At 39.3% G+C, this 22,663-nt stretch overlaps 2 protein-coding genes across 7 annotated transcripts in view; one reads left to right on the top strand and one right to left on the bottom strand.

The window, feature by feature from the left end:
• CCPG1 (cell cycle progression 1) overlaps nt 1-13,184 on the top strand; it is a 48,582-nt gene extending 35,398 nt beyond the window's left edge. For 4 of the 5 annotated variants that reach the window (XM_038009998.2, XM_038009999.2, XM_073012182.1 and 1 more), the window contains 3 exons: nt 3,112-3,233; nt 7,475-8,880; nt 12,023-13,184. In XM_038009998.2, the coding sequence (XP_037865926.1) occupies nt 3,112-3,233; nt 7,475-8,880; nt 12,023-12,212 (1,718 nt within the window). In that variant the 3' untranslated portion in view covers nt 12,213-13,184. The remainder of the gene's footprint in view (nt 1-3,111; nt 3,234-7,474; nt 8,881-12,022) is intronic. The other variant, XM_038010002.2, reaches the window with a different exon arrangement.
• Nucleotides 12,782-22,663, bottom strand: part of PIGB (phosphatidylinositol glycan anchor biosynthesis class B) — a 37,226-nt gene continuing 27,344 nt past the window's right edge. For both annotated transcript variants that reach the window (XM_073012183.1, XM_073012184.1), the window contains 3 exons: nt 16,936-17,149; nt 13,442-13,622; nt 12,782-13,139 (listed from right to left, as the gene is read on the bottom strand). In XM_073012183.1, the coding sequence (XP_072868284.1) occupies nt 12,975-13,139; nt 13,442-13,622; nt 16,936-17,149 (560 nt within the window). In that variant the 3' untranslated portion in view covers nt 12,782-12,974. The remainder of the gene's footprint in view (nt 13,140-13,441; nt 13,623-16,935; nt 17,150-22,663) is intronic.

The raw sequence follows: 22,663 nt of genomic DNA, 5'->3' as shown, positions 1-22,663 counted from the left end.
ATATCAGGGACTGGTGAAGAAATAGAGGTGGTAAGATTTAAATTGTGTCTAATCATAGTAAGTTTATGATAGACTCAAGGAAGGTAGAACATTCCAGCAATAGAGAATCTGATAACCTGAGGAAGAAGTAATCTTGGGTTTGGGAGCAGTGAAAAGACTGCCCGGACTATAGCAGAGTAGGTATTTAGAAATAATGGAGTAGGTGGGGTGCTGTTATAGTCATCCCTTGATGTCCATGAGGGATGGGTTCCAGGAGGCACCCATACCAAAATCCATACATACTAAAGTCCCTTGACGGCAGACCTCACATACACGAAAAGTCACCTCTCCATATACCTGGGGTTTGCATCCTGCCATTGGATTTTGCATCCTGCCATGTAGTTCAAACTCACGTTGCTCAAGGGTCAACTGTATATTGTAAAACAACTTGGAATCGATAGGAAAGTTTGATTTATTGAGTAACCTGCTATCAGGTTAGAGAAAAAGAGTGCTGGAACGTTTTGCTGGTATGGAAAAAGTGGTATGGGAAAATGTAGAATAGTTGTTAGGAGTTCTGTAATCTGGATATTTGGTGAGGAGGACCTTGATGATTGGAATAACAGTGGGAATGGAATAAGGGACATTGAAGGAATAATGGAAAATAATGGCAGTTTATTAAATTGTAGGAAATGTGCTAGCTGCTTCACTTTTGGAGTTGGGGTTACTGGGGAAGTTTTGCCAGATGATAAATAGATGGTAAGCACAGTTTGGTTTGGTTTTACCCAAATTTGTTCTAGACAAATTTGGTTTGGGGCAGGTGTTGAGGTTTGATTTTTTTTTTTCCCCCCACCCTACAAAGAGGCCCCCTACGCAGCTGGATGTGTTGATTAGAAGCTCTGATGAGAAGTTAGGACTAGATCTGTAGATTGGAATTCTTAATAGGAGTGATAGCAAAATCTGACAGTGGTGCAACATGGTACAATAGGCAGCATTTGTAGACATGACTAGGCCAAAGATTGTATCTTGAGAATAACACTTTAGGCAGTCGAAGGTGCAGGAAAAACCCCCAAGTGATTAGTCAGTAATACTGTAAAAGGCCACATTAAGACAGTAATCAAGCATATGCTATATTATACTATCTTGAATTCGGACCTCAACACAGTTTTAGATTATCTTCCAGTGGGCAAAGGAATTAATCTTCTTAGCAGTTTGAAATAGAAATTGCAGAAGTTTTCTGTTACTCTGAGAACTATAGATAAATTTCCTTCAACATTTGAAAAAATCTGGGATTCTTCTGAGTAGTTTTGAAACAACGCCATGCTTCTATAAATTGGGAAATCTAAAGAGAGGAAATGAATTCTAACACAGAATATCATAGCTAGAATATGTAACCGTTATCTGTAAATTGGCAAAAGTTGTTTTTAGTGTTTTTCAAGATGTATTGAAGACATTTAAAATAATTTTTATAGCAGTAAGGGAAGAAATAGCGATCATTGCATCCTTTGTAAAATTCTATAGTATCTATACCTAGTAGATATAATGTTAAGGTAGTTAACTGCATTTTGCCTTATTTTTGATTTCGTGGTTTTTTCCCCCCATACATGAAGCATGTGAACAGCATGTCTGAGTAAAGTAACATTTTGATTTTTAGGGTGAAAATATGAAGAATCCTAGTTGGTTTAAGATTCTTTTTTTGAGACAGAGTTTTGCTCTCGTTGCCCAGGCTGGAGTGCAGTGGCATGATCTCAGCTCACCGCAGCCTCTGCCTCCCGGGTTCAAGTGATTCTCCTGCCTCAGCCTCCCGAGTGGCTGGGATTATAGGCATGTGCCACCATGCCCTGGCTAATTTTGTATTTTCAGTAGAGACAGGGTTTCTCCATGTTGGTCAGGCTGGTCTTGAACTCCTGACCTCAGGTGATCCATCTGCTTTGGCCTCCCAAAGTGCTGGGATTACAGGCGTGAGCTACCATGCCTGTCCGATTCTTTTATCACTGTTGGTAGAAGGACAGTGCTACTCCAGTACAGATTTAACCATTGCAGAATTCTTAACAAATTTGGCTTTGAGAATGGTGCACAGTCACCATTAGCCAATTATTTTCTGTGCTGTACTTTTTGGGCTTTGTTGTATCCTTTAGGCAAAATATTTAAAAAAAAAAAAAAAGAGGTTTTCATTTTTCCTTATTGACTTCATGACCTGTGAAAAAACACCAGGGTTTGTTCATTTCTCTGTATAAAGGAGGCTAAAACACTTTTTGTACTTAAAGGTAACCCTCAAAACAGCAAAGCTGAGTGCCTTCAATATAGTAAGATAAGAATATTACATAAATTTTTCTCTTGGTTAGAGCCATATGGGCGGGCCTGTGTGTTTTAATACAAAGGATAGTGAACTGCTTAAATGTTCCTGGGTATATGTAAATAAATGTTTTTTAAAACTGGCCTACTTGGCCTTACTTATATTACGTAAATGTTCACCATCATCTGATGAATGATCATGGGCTTTCACTTATCTTTAAAAAATTTTTTTTAATTTTTAGTAGGCACGGGGTTTCACCATGTTGGCCAGGCTCGTCTTGAACTCCTGACCTCAAATGATCCACCTGCCTTGGCTCCCAAAGTGCTGGGATTACAGGCGTGAGCCACTGTGCCCAGCCTCAGTTACTTATTCTTTATGTAATCAGAATTTTTAAAAAATGGTGAAATGCTGATACTCTGAATAAAATGATTGTTAAGATCACATAGGTTATGGCCAGGCACAGTGGCTCACACATGTAATCCCAGCACTTTGAGAAGCCAAGGTGGGTGGATCACTTGAGGCCAGGAGTTTGAGACCAGCCTGGCCAACATGGCAAAACCCTGTCTCTACAAAAAATTAGCTGGGCATGGTGGCGCTTGCCTGTAGTCCCAGCTACTCGAGAAGCTGAGGCACGAGAATTGCTTGAACCCCGGGAGGCAGAGGTTGCAGTGAGCTGAGACCATACCAGCCTGGGCGACGGAGCGAGACTCTGTCTCAAAAAAAAAAAAAAAAAAAAAAGATTACATAGCTTATATACAGATTACCAATGTTTAAAAATAAATAAAACATTGAATGATAATAATTATGTTACATACCCTTAATAAAAATATTTATTTTAGGCACAATTCAGATTCAGAAGCGTCAACAGTTAGTCAGAAAGATACATGAAGATGAATTGAATGATATGAAGGATTATCTTTCCCAGTGTCAACAGGAACAAGAATCTTTCATTGATTATAAGGTATGTATCACTAACAAATATTTAAAATAATTGTTAGTAATTATTGTGCTTATTACTTAGAGCTTATTGTGCTAAGTGCAGATTAGTAAATCAGAAATAATGCAGATCATTGTTGAGTTGAATACGGGTACTTACTGTGTCCTAGTCAGTCATGAGTGCACCATATAGAGTATTTCTCTTATTCTCAAAACATGGGAATTAAGCAATTATTAACTTTCATAGATGGGAAAGAGGTTTAGAAAGGTTAAGGTACTTTCCCAGGGTAGCAACTGGCAGAGCTAATTTGTTTTTGTTTGTTTGTTTATTTATTTATTTGAGATGGAGTCTTGCTCTGTTGCCCAGGCTAGAGTGCAGTGGTGCAGCCTCAGGTCACTGCAACTTCCACCTCCTGGGTTCAAGTGATTGTTGTGCCTCGGCCTCCCAAGTAGCTGGGATTACAGGTGTGCGCCACTACGCCTGGCTAGTTTTATTGTATTTTTAGTGGAGACGGGGTTTCGCTATGTTAGCCAGGCTGGTCTCGAACTCCTGACCTCAGTCTACCCACCTCAGCCTCCTAAAGTGCTGGGATTACAGGTGTGAGCCATTGTGCCCGGCCACGGCCTTTTTTTGTTTTGTTTTGTTTTGGAGAGCTAATTTGATTCCAAGGATTTGACTTAAGAACTCTTATCCCTAGCTGCTATTTTATAGTTAACATCTTTTAAAAGTGACATTTTATATGTGTATATAGATATTTTTATTAGCATTATTTTCAGAGTGAAGCAGACATTTTCAGTTGGCAGGAGGGAAAGAGGAGAGTTGTGGTTTTATAGCCTCTCTAAGATCTTCTCTTGATCAGGGGACATAGCCATTCTTTTTCATTGTTTTTGTTTTTTTTTTATTCTGATGGAAGGGAGAGCATGTTATGTTTTTCTGCCTATAACTCATCTAGATCTTGTCTCACAAGACTGTACTGTCCGTTCTGTCATTCCCCAACACCCCTGGAGGTTTATGAGGATCAGCAAAATGGCTGGTTTCCTATCTAGTTTTCCCTAGGAAGGATGTAGAGAGAAACTCAGGGTAGAAAAGTAAGCTGTGTCTGGGCGTGGTGACAACCTCCCAAATTCCCAAAGTTGGTGACTTTGGGAGGCCGAGGTGGGTGGATTGTTTGAGCCCAGGAGTTCAAGACCATCCTGGCCAACATGGTGAAACTTTGTCTCTACTAAAAATACAAAAATTAGCCGGTTGTGGTGGCACATACCTGTAATCCCAGATTTTTGTAGGCTTAGTTAGGCACAAGAATTGTTTGAACCTGGGAGGCAGAGGTTACAGTGAGCTGAGATCACGCTCTTGCACTCTAGCCTGGGCCACAGAGGAAGACCATGTCTCAAAAAAAAAAAAAGGAAAAGGAAGAAAAGTAAGCTATTGTTTTTTTCCTCTATTTTTCCACCCCCAATTCTCACACTTAATTTATGTATGCTTCCCTTACAGGTTATATTTCTTGAAAAGACAAAAATACCACTTTGTAACTAAATTTTATCTTTCAGGGAGGTACTTCTCCCATCCAAGTACTAACCAGGCCAGACCCTTCCTAGCTTCTGCCATCAGAGGAGATTGGGCGCATTCGGGGTGGTATGACTGTAGACACAGGGAGGTACTTATGAAGTTAATTATAAATAGTTCAGTTTTTCCTACCTGTATTAGAAGATGCCATTTTCTTCACCACAATGTTTTCTGGTTCCATAGGATAACATTGGCTTTTGGAAAACTCACCACACATAAATCTCTAGAGAGAATTTGTAGTTGGTTTGGGTTCGGATTTGTTTGTTTGTTTGTTTGTTTTTTTGAGATGGAGCCTCGCTGTGTGGTCCAGGCTGGAATGCAGTGGGGTGATCTCAGCTCACTGGAACTTCTGCTTCCTGGGTTCAAGTGATTCTCCTGCCTCAGTCTCCCAAATAGCTGGGATTACAGGCTTCCTCCACTATGCCTGGCTCATTTTTTGCATTTTCAGTAGAGATGGGGTTTCATCATGTTGGCCGGGCTGGTTTTGAACTCCTGACCTCAGGTAATCTGCCTGCCTCAGTCTCCCAATGTGCTGGGATTACAGGCGTGAGCCACTGCACTTAGCCTGTTTTTTTTTGTTTGTTTTTTGTTTGTTTTAAGAGGCAGAGTCTCATTCTTGTTGCCCAAGCTGGAGGGCAGTGGTGCAATCATGGCTTACTGCTGCCTCAACTTCCTGGGCTCAAGCAATCCTCCTGGCTTAGCCTCTCAAGTAGCTGGGACCACAAGCACATGCCACCATGTCCAACTTTGTTATTAAATTTTTCATAGAGATGGGGTCTCACTATGTTGCCCAGGCTATTCTGGAACTTCTGGGTTCAAGTGATCCTCCCGCCTTGGCCTCAAAATGCTGGGATTAAAGGATTGAGCCACTGTGCCCAGCTAGTGAGTCAGTTTTTGCAGATGTCTTGTTTCTAGCTGTTAAGTGTGGATCAGGTAGATGTTGAAGCTCTTTGGAAGACCTGGTCAGGATCTGCTTATCAATCAGTTACGTCAACATTGTATTTATTGCATGAGGAATTCCGTACTCTTCTTTCATCCTTTGGCTTCCTGTGCTTGTGCATTTCAAGAGTATGCCACACCAGTGTATCGGTCTCTTCTACTCCGCAGTCCACTGCTTTTGGGTAGAAGAAACTTCTTTTCTCTCATACAGGTAGAGCAGATGAAATGACTGTGATTAAATTTTAAATCTTTATTTGTTCTCTGAAGATTAATGAACCAGAAAGTGAAGCAGTCATTTCAGATAGTTATTTTTCAAGTATAAAATAGTGTCATTCTCTTAAAGGACTTTTTTTTTTTTTGCTTGTTTCTGATCCCAGGTAATTGACTGGTCTAATCATAACGTTTGTGATAAATTAAGCCAAATTTAAGTTCATTTTGCAGATTTATACATAAGATATTTTTAACTGGATGGATGATGCTGTAAGAACCTGTTGAACCACGTTGTTTAAGTTTTGATTGTTTTTGGTTAAATTTTGTTACTAATGCATATGTTTGAAAGAAAATTCAAATCAGTCAAGGATACCCTTATCGAAGCGGTAAAATTCTATAAGCCGAATTGACCATGATTTCTACCACGGGTGCTGACTTTCAGTTATAGTAATCTATAGATTAATCTTCAGAGTTATATTAATTTTACAGATTACAGAACTGCTGTAATCTGGGTGACAGTCACTTCAAAAGTTTACATAAAATTGGATAAGTTAGTTATAAATGTTCAAGATTCAGTCTGTCCTCTAACATGCTTATAGAATTTATGGCTTATCTGTACTTACTTAGAAATGTTAATTGCATAGGACTAAAATGTTTCAAATAGGACTAAGATTATTAGAATTTCATTCTTTTAAGGGTACACTGCGTACAAACAATTTTTGAAGCCATAAGTCAGCTCTCGATGTAATTTTACTTTTATTTTTTATTTTATTTTATTATTTTTTTGAGATGGAGTCTCGCTTTGTCACCAGGCTGGGGTGCAGTGGTGCGATCTTCGCTCACTGGCAACATTTGCCTCCCAGGTTCAGGCGATTCCCCTGCCTCAGCCTCCCGAGTGTCTGGGACTACAGGCGCATGCCACCATGCCCAGCTAATTTTTGTGTTTTTAGTAGAGATGGGGTTTCACCTTGTTGGCCAGGATGGTCTCGATCTCTTGATCTAGTGATCTGCCCACCTCAGCCTCCCAAAGTGCTGGGATTACAGGTGTGAGCCACTGCGCCCGGCCAATAATTTTACCTTTTGTAAAAGGTAATCTCTCTTCCCAATTCAGAAAAACCTTTAGTTCTGCAAGCTGTAGCTAACTTTCTGTCTTTTAAGTTCTTCCAGACATGCGCGGTGGCTCATGCCTGTAATGCCAGCACTTTGGGAGGCCGGAGAGTCAGTGCTTGAACTCAAGAGGCAGAGGTTGCAGTGAGCCGAGATTGCACCACTGCACGCTAGCCTGGGCGACAGAGCGAGACTCCATCTCAAAAAAAAGAAAATTCTTCCACCATGCTGTAGTTCTCAATTTGATGTAGCTCTCTGCTCTGTGCTTTCTTGCATATGAACGTTGTATTTCCCAGTGTTTATACTACTGAAAATACTACCCGGGGCGGGGTGGTCTCTGTAGAAGTAAAGACACAAAAGCTTATGTGTTATTATATCTTAAAAGATTTAAATTCAGCTTTTAAAGCTCTTGACATTTTATTTCTTCTCTTTCAAAAAAAACGTAGTCATTGAAAGAAAATCTTGCAAGGTGTTGGACACTTACTGAAGCAGAGAAGATGTCCTTTGAAACTCAGAAAACGAACCTTGCTACAGAAAATCAGTATTTAAGAGTATCTCTGGAGAAGGAAGAAAAGGCCTTATCCTCATTACAGGAAGAGTTAAACAAACTAAGAGAACAGATTAGAATATTGGAAGATAAAGGGACAAGTACTGAATTGGTTAAAGAAAATCAGAAACTTAAGCAGCATTTGGAAGAGGAAAAGCAGAAAAAACACAGCTTTCTTAGTCAAAGAGAGACTCTGTTGGCAGAAGCAAAGATGCTAAAGAGGGAACTGGAGAGAGAACGACTAGTAACTACGGCTTTAAGGGGGGAACTCCAGCAGTTAAGTGGTAGTCAGTTACATGGCAAGTCAGATTCTCCCAATGTATACACTGAAAAAAAGGAAATAGCAATCTTACGGGAAAGACTCACTGAGCTGGAACGGAAGCTAACCTTCGAACAGCAGCGTTCTGATTTGTGGGAAAGATTGTATGTTGAGGCAAAAGATCAAAGTGGAAAACAAGAAATGGATGGAAAAAAGAAAGGGGGCAGAGGAAACCACAGGGCTAAAAATAAGTCAAAGGAAACATTTTTGGGTTCAGTTAAGGAAACATTTGATGCCATGAAGAATTCTACCAAGGAGTTTGTGAGGCATCACAAAGAGAAAATTAAGCAGGCTAAAGAAGCTGTGAAGGAAAATCTGAAAAAATTCTCAGACTCAGTTAAATCCACTTTCAGACATTTTAAAGATACCACCAAGAATATCTTTGATGAAAAGGGTAATAAAAGATGTGGTGCTACAAAAGAAACAGCTGAAAAAGCAAGAACAGTTTTTAGTGACTATTTACATCCACAGTATAAGGCACCTACAGAACACCATCATAATAGAGGCCCTACTATGCAAAATGATGGAAGGAAAGAAAAGCCAGTTCACTTTAAAGAATTCAGAAAAAATACAAATTCAAAGAAATGCAGTCCTGGGCATGATTGTAGAGACAATTCTCATTCTTTCAGAAAGGCTTGTTCTGGTGTATTTGACTGTGCTCAACAAGAGTCCATGAGCCTTTTTAACACAGTGGTGAATCCTATAAGGATGGACGAATTTAGACAGATAATTCAAAGGTACATGTTAAAAGAACTGGATACTTTTTGTCACTGGAACGAACTTGATCAGTTCATCAATAAGTTTTTCCTAAATGGTGTCTTTATACATGATCAGAAGCTCTTCACTGACTTTGTTAATGATGTTAAAGATTATCTTAGAAACATGAAGGAATATCAAGTAGATAATGATGGAGTATTTGAGAAGTTGGATGAATATATATATAGACACTTCTTTGGTCACACTTTTTCCCCTCCATATGGACCCAGGTCGGTTTACATAAAACCATGTCATTACAGTAGTTTGTAACATTTGTAGATTGGATAGCATTTTTATGATTTGATGAGTTTCTTGGAAGGTTACTGTTTCTAAGAGTTGTGCTTTATTGCCACTGAGAGAATTCAGAATAAATTGAAAGGTGGAGTCTAAAAATTATTAGCTGTTACAAATGGAACATTTCATTATAATGTAATCACTTTGATTTGAGCAAATGGTTTAATTTTTATCCTAAAAATCAGTTAAGAATATATAAAATCCTATTTTGGCCAAGTTTGTTTCTTTTCAGTATAGTTTATAATGAAAAGATCACCTTAAGTGAAATTATTTTTCTTTAATCTTTTATGTATTTATTCACTTTCGGGAGCTAGGAGTGAGCAACACAAATTTTACTCTGAAGTCAGAAGAGCTCATATATGATAATTCGAACGCCCCACCTATTTTCACTTGTCCATTCCACATATCAGCTTAGTTATGATACTTGATACTTAATCACATAATTATCTTTGATAAAGGTAGAGGCACAATCAAAGAGGCAACTGAGCAAGTCAAATTCTAATGTGTGTACCTCATAATAATTTTTTATCCATTTTCATCTTTATATTCTGTAACATGAAACTTACCTAATCTTAAAATGTTAGCTTCACTTTTTACCTATGAAATACTTATCTTTCTGAATAAATATAATGTGTCTATAAAATAATGAGACTGATTCTGGTGTCTTTAGTCATTAAGCAGGTATCTAGTCCTATAATGAATAAAGGTGAGGCTTCCTTGAGGAGACAAGTGAAAAATTTTTGCTTCAAAGGAGCTCACAAGCTAAGTAAATAAATGAAATTAAGGTATGGGGGCATGGTGGCCTCAGGCTGTCTGGAGATGTTTGGAAAGGCTTCTTGAGTGAGGTGGCCTTTTAACTGAACTTAGTTTTTAAAGTAGCTTTTGGAGGAGATATGAGGATTTGCGATGCAGACAGGGAAGGGAATTTCACTTAAAAGGAAGGTTCTTTGGATGTGAAGATACACTACTTTAAGGAAGCAAGGTAGTGCTGGAGGATAAGAGATGCAGACCACGAAGGGACTTATTTTATGCTAAAGGTTTTGTCCTGTAGGACATGGAGAACCTCTGAAGAATTTTCAAGGCGGTGGGATAAGATTATATTGTATTTTAGATTACAGTAGTCCCCCTTTATCTTCAGGATATATGTTCCAAGACCCCCACTGGATGCTTGAAACCAGGGATAGAACATAATTCTGTATATAATATGCATGAATTTCTTTTTCCTCCTTTACAGTCTCACACATAGGTTTCTTCTTACCATAGATCTTACCAATCTCAGCATACTTTTGTTTCTCTTATTGAGAACCTTCACCCTTTCACTTAAAGGAAGTGCTTTATAGCTTCTCTTTGGCATATCCAAATGCAAGCATCACTGTTGTATTTTGGGGTCATTATTAAGTTACTTAATCATCCTTAATAATCCTTATCTTAGGGATACTTGAACACAAGCACTGTGGTGCGATAACAGTGTGTCTGATTAACAGACTGCTACCAGGTGATTAATGGGTGGGTCGCGTAGATACATGACAAAAGGATGATTCGCATCCCATGTGGGATGGAGCAGAACTGCATTATTTCATCACATTACTCAGAACAGGCATATAATTGAAAACTTACGAATCATTTCTTTTTTTAATTATTTGAGATGGAGTCTCGCTTTGTCAGCCAGGCTGGAGTGCAGTGACACGATCTCAGCTCACTGCAACCTCTGTTTCCTGGGTTCAAGTGATTCTCCTGCCTTAGCCTCCCGAGTAGCTGGGACTACAGGCGTGTGCCACCACACCTGGCTCATTTTCATATTTTTACTAGAGACGGGGTTTCACCATGTTGGCCAGGCTGTTCTTGAACTCCTGACCTCAAGTGATCTGCACATCTCCACCTCCCAAAGTGCTGGGATTACAGTCGTGAGCAACCGCGCCCTGCCTAAAACTTATGAATTATTTCTGAAATTTTCTATTTAACATTTTCAGACCACAGTTGACCACAGGTAACCAAAACCTCAATCACAGAAAGTAAGCCATGGATAAGGTGGGACTAGTGTATAGGCAGCAGCCTAAAAGATTGATGGGAAAGGTGTGATGCTAGAAGGTGGTCAGCACAATACAGACATGAGCTGATGAGCATCTAAACTGGGACAGCAGTAGTAGGAGAGGAAAGGAGAAAACATTTGTAAAATAGTAACATTGATATTTCTTGTGAAGGAGAAGGAGAAAGTAACAGTGACTATTAGATTTCTGGGTTGGGTCATCTGTTGGATAGTAGTACCACTGAGATAGGGAATTCAAGGTTTGGGGCAAGGATAATTGGAGATGAGAATTGTGTTTGGAGGTAACTACTAACATTCAAGTGGAGAGGGTTAGTTGGCAGTTCTATGGTCATCTCTTGCCGACACTGTATATTTATCAGACTCCTGGGAGAAGACCAACATCTATGGGGTTGTAGGGAAGGCTAAGGACAAGAGTGGGGAGTGGTATCATGAAAATCCAAAGGCCATCTCAAGTAAAAGGAATAAATGTGTCATGCTTTTTAAAAAGTTGATGTGTGTGGAAAATGTTTTCCTGGCTTGGAAACTGGGCGGCCAGGGGATGGCAATATGGACTTCCAGTGAAGTAGTGACGGAAGCCTGATCATAGACATTGAGGAAAGCGGTGTAGGTGTTGTGAGCTTTTGCTGTAAGAGAAAAAGTTGAGACTTTTGTTTTGCTTGGTTTGTGAGAGATGTGTATGTATTTCTGCTGAGTGATAAAGCCAACGGGGAGGGATTGATTTTTATAGGAAAGGAGGAAAAATAATGGAAACACATCTCATTATTTTATTGTCACATTTCTTTTCTTTGTTATCTTTTGAGTGTTTCCCCTTTTTGCCAGTAGAGTTATTGTCTATTTTTTCTTTCTAGAGGACAAAAAAACTAATACAGACTCCTTTATTTTTATATGGATATACTAGGATTATAATTCAGATATTTAATATCTTTTTTCAGTGTTCAGATAATAGATTAATGGAGAAAACATTTAAAATTGTTTAAAATTTAAATACATTGAACTCTAACATAGATGAAAAATGTGTTTACTGCTTTCAGTCGACCTGATAAAAAGCAACGTATGGTAAATATTGAAAACTCCAGGCATCGAAAACAAGAACAGAAGCACCTTCAGCCACAGCCTTATAAAAGGGAAGGTAAATGGCATAAATATGGTCGCACTAATGGAAGACAAATGGCAAATCTTGAAATAGAGTTGGGGCAATTACCTTTTGATCCTAAATACTGATTCACAATTGAGTTAAATTAGACAACTGTAAGAGAAACATGCTTTGTACAATGTTTGGTATTGAAACTAATGAAATTATCAAGATGACAATGTCTTTTTTTGTTTCTAAGTATAAGTTTGATAACTTTATATTATTACTCAGAAGCATTAGTTAAAAGCCTACTAACCTGCATTTTCCTGTAGTTTAGCTTCGCTGAATTTTTTTTGACACTGGAAATGTTCAACCGTAGTTTTATTAAGGAAGCCAGGCATGCAACAGATTTTGTGCATGAAATGAGACTTCCTTTCAGTGTAAGAGCTTAAAGCAAGCTCAATCATACATGACAAAGTGTAATTAACACTGATGTTTGTGTTAAATTTGCAGCAGAGCTTGAGAAAAGTACATTGTGCTGGAATTTCATCATTAACATTTTACAATCTTACACTCACTTCTTGTCTTTTTGTGGGTTCAAGAGCCTGCTGACTTGTGAAGAATTTGCTGCCCTCTTAAGAGCTTGCTGACTTGTTTTCTTGTGAAATTTTTTGTACATCAGAATATTGTCGAAGAAACAATAAAACTACACCATGAGGAAAACTAAAGGTCTTTATTTAAAATCTGGCATTGTATTAACATGTGATTTTATACTATGTGGTATTTTATACATTTCCTCAGTAGTGATATTTGGTAAAGCAGTTCATATAGTTTTTTTCCAAGTTCCATGAATCTTACCCAGTGTTTACTGAAGTATTTAAGCAGCATCTGAATATTTCCACCCAGCAATGTTAGTTTATCTCAGAAAGTTCAGAATTCGTCTTCGTGTTGAATTTCCCTTTTAACTTCCGTTCATAGACATATACGTGACTTCCAATTCGACCCTCCGGCAAGTGAGTGTGGAAGAAAACAGCAGTTCTGTTATAATTGCTTGAAATTAGGAAAGCACTTATTTCCTAGAAGCAAATAAATGTTTAAGTAAATAAAGTACATTTTGCTGAGTACTGTTTCAGTCAATTTTAGAATTACCTAATTGCTCTCTACAACTTTTTGCTTAATAACAGAATTAACTTATAGGAAGTAAAATACCTTGATAGTTACAGAACTGGGGCTTATTTTGACTAGATAAAAGACTAATTATGAAATGCGGGTTGCAACAGACCATAAAAAAAGGTTATATTATCTATTTACTTGAGGGTTTCCTAAACCTGGGATACAATTAAAATACTGAGATTTCCTCTTTTTCATGTTTACTTACCTCTTCCAAAATGCTGAAGGTGATCAAGTGAGTAGGCAATGATGCATCGTCATGAAACTCTCTGTGTAACCAGTTTAAGGGATTTAGGTAAAATACATCTGCTTCATCAAGATACTGACTTTTTCCAGTCAGGTCTGGGGGGCACTGGAGAAATCTCATGGGAAGTGGGCAGTGAACATGGCTATGAAAAGAAAAGTTACCATAAATAAATGCAAGTAAAACATGAAAGTTTTCATTAATCTTAAGATAAGTCATTTATACTTAGCAAAATGTGAAATCTGAATCCGTAAACTGTTGCAGTTAAGTGAAGAAGCAAGCCTTTAACTCATTTTCTCAAAAATAAAAAAACATGATTCTCATACCACGTACCTATGCATCAGCAGCAGTATAATCTATGAGCCCAAACTAGCTCATAGAACTCCACTTCAAGGAGAGAAGTAGGTCAGCAGGGGGACTCAACATTCTGTAGCATTGGTATTCTGTTCCAGAAGCGTAAATGGCCTTCAGGACCAGGTAAGTTTACTTGTTAATAGTAAAGTAATTCTCCATAGGCGTATTTGATAAAGTAGGAAACTGGATTCTTTCTCTCTTCCCTTTCTGGTTTGATAGGGGATGGATCACATGCTTACATGGCAAGTTTTGTTTATTTTGGAGACAGAGTTTCACTCTCGTCACCCAGGCTGGAGTGCAATGGCGCAATCTCGGCTCACTGCAACCTCTACCTCCCAGGTTCAAGCAATTCTCCTGTCTCAGCCTCCTGAGTAGCTGGGATTACAGGTGCCTGCCACCACGCCTGGCTGATCTTTTGTATTTTTTAGGAGAGATGGGGTTTTACCATGTTGGCCAGGCTGGTCCTGAACTCCTGACCTCAGGTTATCCACCATCTCGGCCTCCCAAAGTGCTGGGATTACAGGTGTGAGCCACCGCACCCAGCCACATGGCAAGTTTGAAGTGTGTGTGTTCTTTTTTCTTATATATTTATATAAGATTTAGAAGTAGAGAGCAACATATATCCATTGATTAACATCCAAATAAGTAATGGTTTTATTGTGGCATAGAAAGACTAGAGTAGGTCGGGCTCAGTGGCTCATGCCTGTAACCCCAGAACTTTTGGAGGCCGAGGCAGGTGGATCACTGGAGGTCAGGAGTTCAAGACCAGCCTGGCCAATATGGTGAAACCCTGTGTCTACTCAAAGTACAAAAATTAGCTGGGCATAGTGGCATGTGCCTGTAGTTCCAGCTACTCAGGAGGCTGAGGCACGACAATACTTGAACCCAGAAGACGGAGGTTGCAGTGAGCTGAGATCACACGTCACTGCACTCCAGTGGGTGATAGAGCAAGACTCTATCTCAAAAAAAAAAAAAAAAAAAAAAAAAAGATTAGAGTATAAAAAAGATGGATTCATTTCTAATACCAGTTAGGACAATTTAAGCCAGTTAGTTACTTAGGTCATGAAAAAAGCCATGTTTGTAACTGCCTTGGGAAAAATTAAACCTCACTGATAACAAACATTTAAAATTTCCAGTTAGAAATGAAGTTAATAATTATGCAGGAGGTTTATTTTATTTACGAAATGCATACAAATTAAATGTACACAAGACCTAATAGTGATTTATTTATTGGAAATGAAGGTCTTGTTTTGAAGGGAAGCAGAAATTCCTCAGAAAAAGCTGCCTGCCTTACATAAAAGCTGCTGGCCTACTGTAGTCTTTCTTTGCCACAATAAAACCATTACTTGTTTGGATGTTAATCAATGGACATACGTTGCTCTCTACTTCTAAGTCTGATGCAAAGTAGGCATCAGACTTTTTCCTCTGTTGTGTGCTTTGAAAAGGTGTGGAGAACCTGGTGAACTGTACAAAGCCTAAGACATCAGCTGACTACAAGTATGTATAAAGAACATCTTGGTACCTCTAGGATTCCTGTTCTCGCAGTATTACCCCTAATGTGAGCACGGAGAATGAATGTCCCTGTTTTAGCCACATACACATATAGTAGGGGATCCTCACGTTGAAAGGATACTTGATGTCTTCCATTTAGCCTGTGGTTTTTGCTAGGATCTCAATTTTTCTAAACTGTATATTAATGACTGGCATTAATGATAAGTAGGAGTATTCCAAGTGATAAATTCTCCTAAAATGATAACCACAGTGATTAAATTAATTGAATGTGCATATCAGACATTAACTCCAGATTGTTTAAAGCCAGACCGAGTTAAATAGTTACAGATTTATTTATTTATTTTTTAGGCATAGTCTCGCTTTGTCGCCCAGGCTGGAGTGCAGTGTACAACCTCAGCTCACTGCAACCTCTGCCTCCCGGATTCAAGCGATTCTCCTGCCTCAGTCTCCCGAGTAGCTAGGACTACAGGCATGCACGACAACACCTGGCAAATTTCTTTTGTATTTTACTAGAGTCAGGGGTTCACCATGTAACCCAGGCTAGTCTCAAACTCCTGAACTCAGGCAATCTGCCCGCCTCAGCCTCACAAAGTGCTAGGATTACAGGCATGAGCCACCACGCCCAGCCTGGTATATAATTTTCCATAGGAAATCTGGCTCCTTTACCCCTGTGCCATTATTGGGTAATTGGTAACTAATACAGCTTCCTGAAATACAAGCACAGGACCAAATGGATGTCTTTCTAAAGGCCATATATAGTTGAGGCAATTTTAGTTTATTTCCCAGAAACACTTAATTCAACCATTAGAATATCATCTAGTTGCATTCTCTAATTTTTATAGGTGAGACAACTGATGTCCAAAGAGATTAAAAATCTAGTTTAAAGCTGGGCGTGGTGGCTCATGCCTGTAATCCCAGCACTTTTGGGAGGCTGAGGTGGGCGGATCACCCAAGGTCAGGAGTTCGAGATCAGCCTGACCAACATGGAGAAACCCTGTCTCTAGTAAAAATACAAAATTAGCCGGGCATGGTGGCGCATGCCTGTAATCCCAGCTACTCTGGAGGCTGAGGCAGGAGAATCACTTGAACCCAGGAGGCAGAGGTTGCAGTGAGCCAAGATTGTGCCATTGCACTCCAGCCTCGGCAACAAGAGTGAAACTCTGTCTAAAAAAAAAAAATTCTAGTTTAAGATGAGGGCAATAGTCCAGTAGTAGATCTGGACTAAAATCTATGTTTTAAGTTTAATTCAGATTGTGTAAAGATGTATCACAGAGATCTGTAGTAAGGTAAGTAATACATAAGTTTCTTTACTAAGAAGACTTATCAGATACCTACAAATTGTTTTATACTGATTTAAATCAGAATTAAGTGTAAGTAAATTGTTTTTAAAGAATAATAAAGTTTATTTAAAAGGTTTTCTTTGACACAGTTCAAGTGGTTTTTAAAATCCATCAGTGAATAAATATGAGTGGGAGTTTAAAATTTATCATTTGATCAATGACCAATTAATTCAAATCCAGGAATCTGAAAGGGAATTTTAAAGTAGTCAGTTTCAGTTTCTTAACAGCATATAGTGGAACATCTATTATTACCTGTAATAAGGAGTAGAGTGGCAAGGCATCATTATAAATATTGAAGCTGAAGATTTATTAGGATTGTTGTAACAAACTTTTTGAATATGACTCATGACATCAAGAGTACCTCGTTGATGAACTAAACCAGTATAAAGGGCGAGGAACAAATTTGATAAAAACAGGAAACTCAGAGCTGGTTTCTTCCATGTTTTCAGGTGGGTTAGTGAATATCCTATATGAAGATAGACACATTGAACCTTAACACTGACAATCTTTTGTTATGTTAACTGCAAATACATCTGTAATTTTTAATGGAAATAACAAACTAATACTGTTACGACAAATAAGACATAAGCAGTAAGTCACATCTCTGACCATTCACTACTATTGTCATCTAGGTCTTGACTTTTTCTAGTAAAAGGTATTGAGGTATAGTAGGAGGATTATGGTCATGGAGTCTAGCAGGTCCAGATTTGAATTCCAGTTCTGGCACAAGTTGTTTTACTTTGCTGATCATTTGGATAATAGTACCTTTTTCAAGTGTTAGAAAAAAATGTCCAGTGCCTGCCCTGGTACATAGTAGTTGCTAAATAAATAGGACTTTTAATTATTCCATTTACCTACCTCTTTAATCTCCCAAGCACTAATAATTGGTATTTTAGTGTGTAATATGAGTTTCAATAATGTGTCCTCTTAGGAAAATAAGTCATTGGGCACCTGGGAGATTTTCCATAAGTATCTGAGTGCTATGTCTTACTTTTTTTTCCCACTGTAGTGGGAAACTTTTTTTTCCCACTACAGTCAGGCAACTTGGAGATGCTGAACAATTTTTCTTTTTTGATTTATGAAAGTGATTATTCTGTGGGGCAAAACAACAAAAAACCAAAGCAAAAACCAAGTTGAATGAATAGAAGGGTATAAAAGGGTAAGTAAAAGTCTCTCTCCCCTCTGATAGTCCTTTTCTTCAGCAACAGCCACTGTTAATGGACATATTAGGATCTACTGAGAATACCAAGAACAAGCCTTTCCACTGGAAAAGATTAAGCTTATTAGTAAGCATGACATTTTGTTCATAATTTACATATATTCTTTTTATAGAACTAGATAATAGTTCTTTTTGAACTTGGGTATTCTTCATCCAAACCTTGGTTTGCCCAAAATGTTAGTACAATACTCAGTGGGGCCAAGGCAGTGTATTTTATTTTGTTCCTCCTATAAATATGTTAATGACATACACGGTTCATAACTCATGAGTTGGAATATCACATATCCATGTCACCTAGTACTTTTTAATCTACTTGAAATAGTTCTGATTAAGTAATAATCTGAAAAGTTGTGTGGTGAAAAATGTAGCAAGAGTAAGAAAACTAAGCCTATCACTTAAATCTACATTTATAAGATGTTTGAAATGGTAAAATGAGGAACCTACTAAAAGGAATGATAATTGGAATTAGCTTTATTTGAAATAAAATAGCTGAGATGAGAGGATTGCTTGAGGCCAGGAGTTCAAGACCAGCCTAGGCAACATAGTGAGACTCCATCTCTACAAAAATAAAAAAAAAATTAGCCAGGCGTGATAGTGCGCACCTGTAGTTCCAGCTACTGGGAAGGCTGAGGCAGGAGGTTCATCTGTGCTTATCAGTTTGAGGGGACAGTGAGCTATGACCACGCCACTGCACTCCAGCTTGGGTGACACCCTGACTATGAAAATAAAAATGAATAAAATAGGGCCAGGTGCAGTAGCTCACACCTGTAATCCCAGTACTTTGGGAGGCCAAGGCAGGCGGATCACTTGAGGTCAGGAGTTCAAGACCAACCTGGCCAATATGGTGAAACCCCATCTCATATAAAAATTAGCCGGGCATGGTGTCAGAGATTGCAGTGAGCTGAGATCGTGCCACTGCACTCCAGCCTAGGCAGCAGAGCGAAACTCTGTCTCAAAATAAATAAATAAAATAGGATTCTAAAAGTTCAACCATCTGTAATAATCCCAGTCAGATCCAGCAGATCCCCAAATATAAGCTGAAGCACTTGACTTGGGTGGTAGGCTAAAACACCACCTGCTTTAGTAGGCTCAAATACAAAAAGCTACATTAAAGCCTTGTCTTTGTCTGTCTGTACTGCTATAATGGAATACCTGAGGCTGGCCAGTTTATAAAGAAAAGATGTTTACTTGGCTCATGGTCCTGCAGGTTGTACAAGCATGGCACCAGCATCTACTGGTGAGGGCTTCAGGCTGCTTCCACTCATGGCAGAAGGTGCAGGGGAGTCCGTGTGTGCAGAGATCACATGGTGAGAGAGCAGAAGCAAGAAAGTGGAAGGTGCCAGGCTCTTTTCTAACAGCCAGCACTCAGGGGAATTCTCAGGAAACCTAACATAAGGAGAACTCTACGTATTACCCCAGGATGGTGCCAAGCCATTCGCGAAGGCTCCAACCCCATGATCGAAGCACCTCCCGTGAGCCCCACCTCCAACAATGGGGATCAAATTTCAACACAAGGTTTAGGAGACAAACATCCAAACTACAGCAAGCCCATCCTACAGCAAGGCCCTAGAAGATACGGTTTGTTCTCAATTATTTGAAGATACTTATAAGGTGAGCATGTGTAAAGTGATTCACTTAATAATTTGTTCATTCAAGGCCGGGCGCGGTGGCTCACGCCTATAATCCCGGCACTTTGGGTAAAACTCTTGTCTCTTTTTGCTAAAAATACAGAAAAAAGTTAGCTGGGCGTGGTGGTGGGCGCCTGTAGTCCTAGCTACTCGAGAGGCTGGGCAGGAGAGGCGGAGCTTGCAATGAGCTGATATCGCGCCACTGCACTCCAGCCTGGGCGACAGAGCGAGACTCTGTCTCAAAAATAATAATTTGTTCATTCATTAAATGTTGGAAATTTTTATTAGAAACTGTGGCACTGGGTCAGGCGCAGTGGCTCATGCCTGTAATCCCAGCACTTTGGGAGGCCAAGGCAGCAGATCACGAGTGAAGAGATCGAGACCATTCTGGCCAACATGGTAAAACCCCATCTCTACTAAAAATACAAAATTTAGCTGGGTGTGGAGGCGCATGCTTGTCGTCCCAGCTGAGGCAGGCTGAAGCAGGAGAATCACTTGAACCCGGGAGGCGTACGTTGCAGTGAGCTGAGATCACGCCACTGCACTCCAGCCTGGTGACAGAGCAAGACGCCGTCTCAAAAAAAAAAGAAAAGAAAAAAAAGAAACTATGGCACTAGGAATACAATAATACAGGTGGGTGATACAAAATGAGAATACTTGGTGATCAAGACTATGAAAATAACACTCTGGGTAGAATGCTGGAAGATAACATGCTTGTGTTTCTAGCATCTTCAGTACTGGTGAGACAGGGCGTCTCTTAAGTTAGGTAATGCTTGCCTTACATGATGGTGGCTTTAACTCTCTGAGCTTAGCTCATTTTAGGATAGATCATTTTAGTGAGAACTGAATCTCCGTATTACTTAGAGAAGTAATATAAAGAAAATGCTGGGAGGAGAAGGAGCAGCTGAACACTGCCAGGGAGAGTCAGCTGATAGCTTAGTTTTCTTGGGGACAGTGGATACTGAAACAGTTGCCATTCAAAATTGTCTTCAACAGTATTATGGATCAGAGGAGCTTTTGTGGAATATTCTGGGAGCCTTACTACATGTCACAGTATTATTTCTAAGAAAAAAATATTTCAGGGTTCCAACTTAAAAATGAGGTTTGGGGATAAAGCCTTATTTAAAATAGAACTATCTTTATATTATTATTATTTTTTGAGACAGAGTCTCGCTCTGTCACCCAGGCGGGAGTGTAGTGCCAAACTCGCTCATTGCAACCTCCATCTCCTGGGTTCAAGTGATTATCCTGCCTTAGCCTCCCGGGTAGCTGGGATTACAGATGTCTGCCGCCATGACCGGCTAATTTCTGTATTTTTAGTAGAGATGGGGTTTCACCATGTTGGCCAGGCTGGTCTCAAATTCAGGTGATTTGCCCGCCCCAGACTCCCAAAGTTCTGGGATTACAGGTGTGAGCCACAGTACCCAGCCAGAACTGCCTTTTGTTTTTACATGTTTAGCATCCTATAAGCATTACTAAGCATTTGACATATAAAGAAAATATCTTTATAATTTCAGTTCTCATCAAATGACTTGTGCACATGTTAGAAAAGAACCTAACTTTAGAGTATTAAGAGTCCTGAATTTAAGGCCTCAGGGGTTTTTAAACCTTGTGGCACTGAAAGCTTCCAAAGGGGATTTCAGAAGTGAGTTGCTAAAGGAAGGGTTGGAAAGATTTTCCAGTTCCAATGCTAGACTGAGTGAACCACAAGAGAAGCCTAAGGTCCACCATTTTCTTATAGACAAGTACTTCTGTTTCATCAATATTTAAAATAAATGAACAAGATTCCAGTAGGTGACGTCCAGTAAGTCTAATTAATGGCACGCACAAATTTGGAGATGCAGTTCTCACTGAAATAATCCACCCTCAAATGACCTAGCTTCAGAAAGTGATCATCCCCACCAGGTAAATGATGTGAATCCCAATCACTGAAGATTTAAGACTTCGTATGTACCCCAGTGACTGAAGTACAGGTCCCTTCCTTTCACATAGTAACAACCCATTGCTAACTGGGTGCTAAACATCATCCCTAAATACTTAATTTGCTCCTATTATCTGGGCCTACAAAAAGATAACCGAAAGTGGGTATACAGAACATTTCTGGAAGAACTTCTTAAGAAAGTGATAATAGTTACCTCTGGGGAATGGGGCTAGATGACTTGAGGATGGCACACTAATTGTTTTTGTACCATCAGCATTTATTTTCATAAAAAACAAAACAAAACACTGGGCTCCTATCAGATCATGTTCATCAGATTACTGTTACAGAAATGTTTACAATCCATTACGTCTCAGTTGACTACTCTTCAGGATAAAATCTAAAAACCTGAGCATATAAGAATATACTTCATGAGATGGTTCCTTTATAAAGCCATATCTCTTAATCATCACATATTATTTAGCCTGATATACACACTTTCTAAAATTTTGGATATCCAGCGTGGCACTCCGTAATTTCCAGCAATGACTAATAAGTTCCTTCTTACCAAGGTAAGGTTCATGGTAATAGAGAGGATGGGAGTATCTGAGACTGTACATTACTGTTTCCATCCTGGTTTTGACAAGAATTATCAGGAAACCTAATGTTAAGAAAAAAATCCCTATCACATTTTACCAATTAGAGAGAGATCTGAGTTATTGTTTCTATTTTTAAATACTCTTTGAGAAAGCTTAGTTTCAGTGTTTAGATGAGAACAACAAAAGGTGGTTCAATTCTGGAGTGGGACATACAGTAGAATGAGGCTGGGAAAGACAGACTTTGAACTATTAACCATAATGAGGGTACTGGGCACAGATGAAGGTATCAAGAAGAATTTTTTTTTTTTTTTTTTCAGACAGTCTCGCTCTGTCACCCAGGCGGGAGTGCAGTGGTGCTGATCTTGGCTCAATGCAACCTTCACCTCCAGGGTTCAAGTGATTCTCCTGTCTCAGCCTCCCGAGTAGCTGGGATTACAGGTGCGTGCCACTACACCCGCCTAATTTTTGTATTTTTAGTAGAGACAGGGTTTCACCCTGTTGGCCAGGCTGGTCTCAAACTCCTGACCTCAGGTGATCCACCCACCTCAGCCTCCCAAAGTGTTAGGATTACAGGCGTCAGCCACTGGCAGCTGGCCAGGAAGAATTTTATGTTGCT

Source organism: Chlorocebus sabaeus, chromosome 26 (genome assembly GCF_047675955.1).
Source record: "Chlorocebus sabaeus isolate Y175 chromosome 26, mChlSab1.0.hap1, whole genome shotgun sequence".
Lineage (NCBI taxonomy): Eukaryota > Metazoa > Chordata > Mammalia > Primates > Cercopithecidae > Chlorocebus > Chlorocebus sabaeus.
Note: the sequence above shows the minus strand (reverse complement) of the source record. Positions and strands in the feature narration are given on the sequence as shown.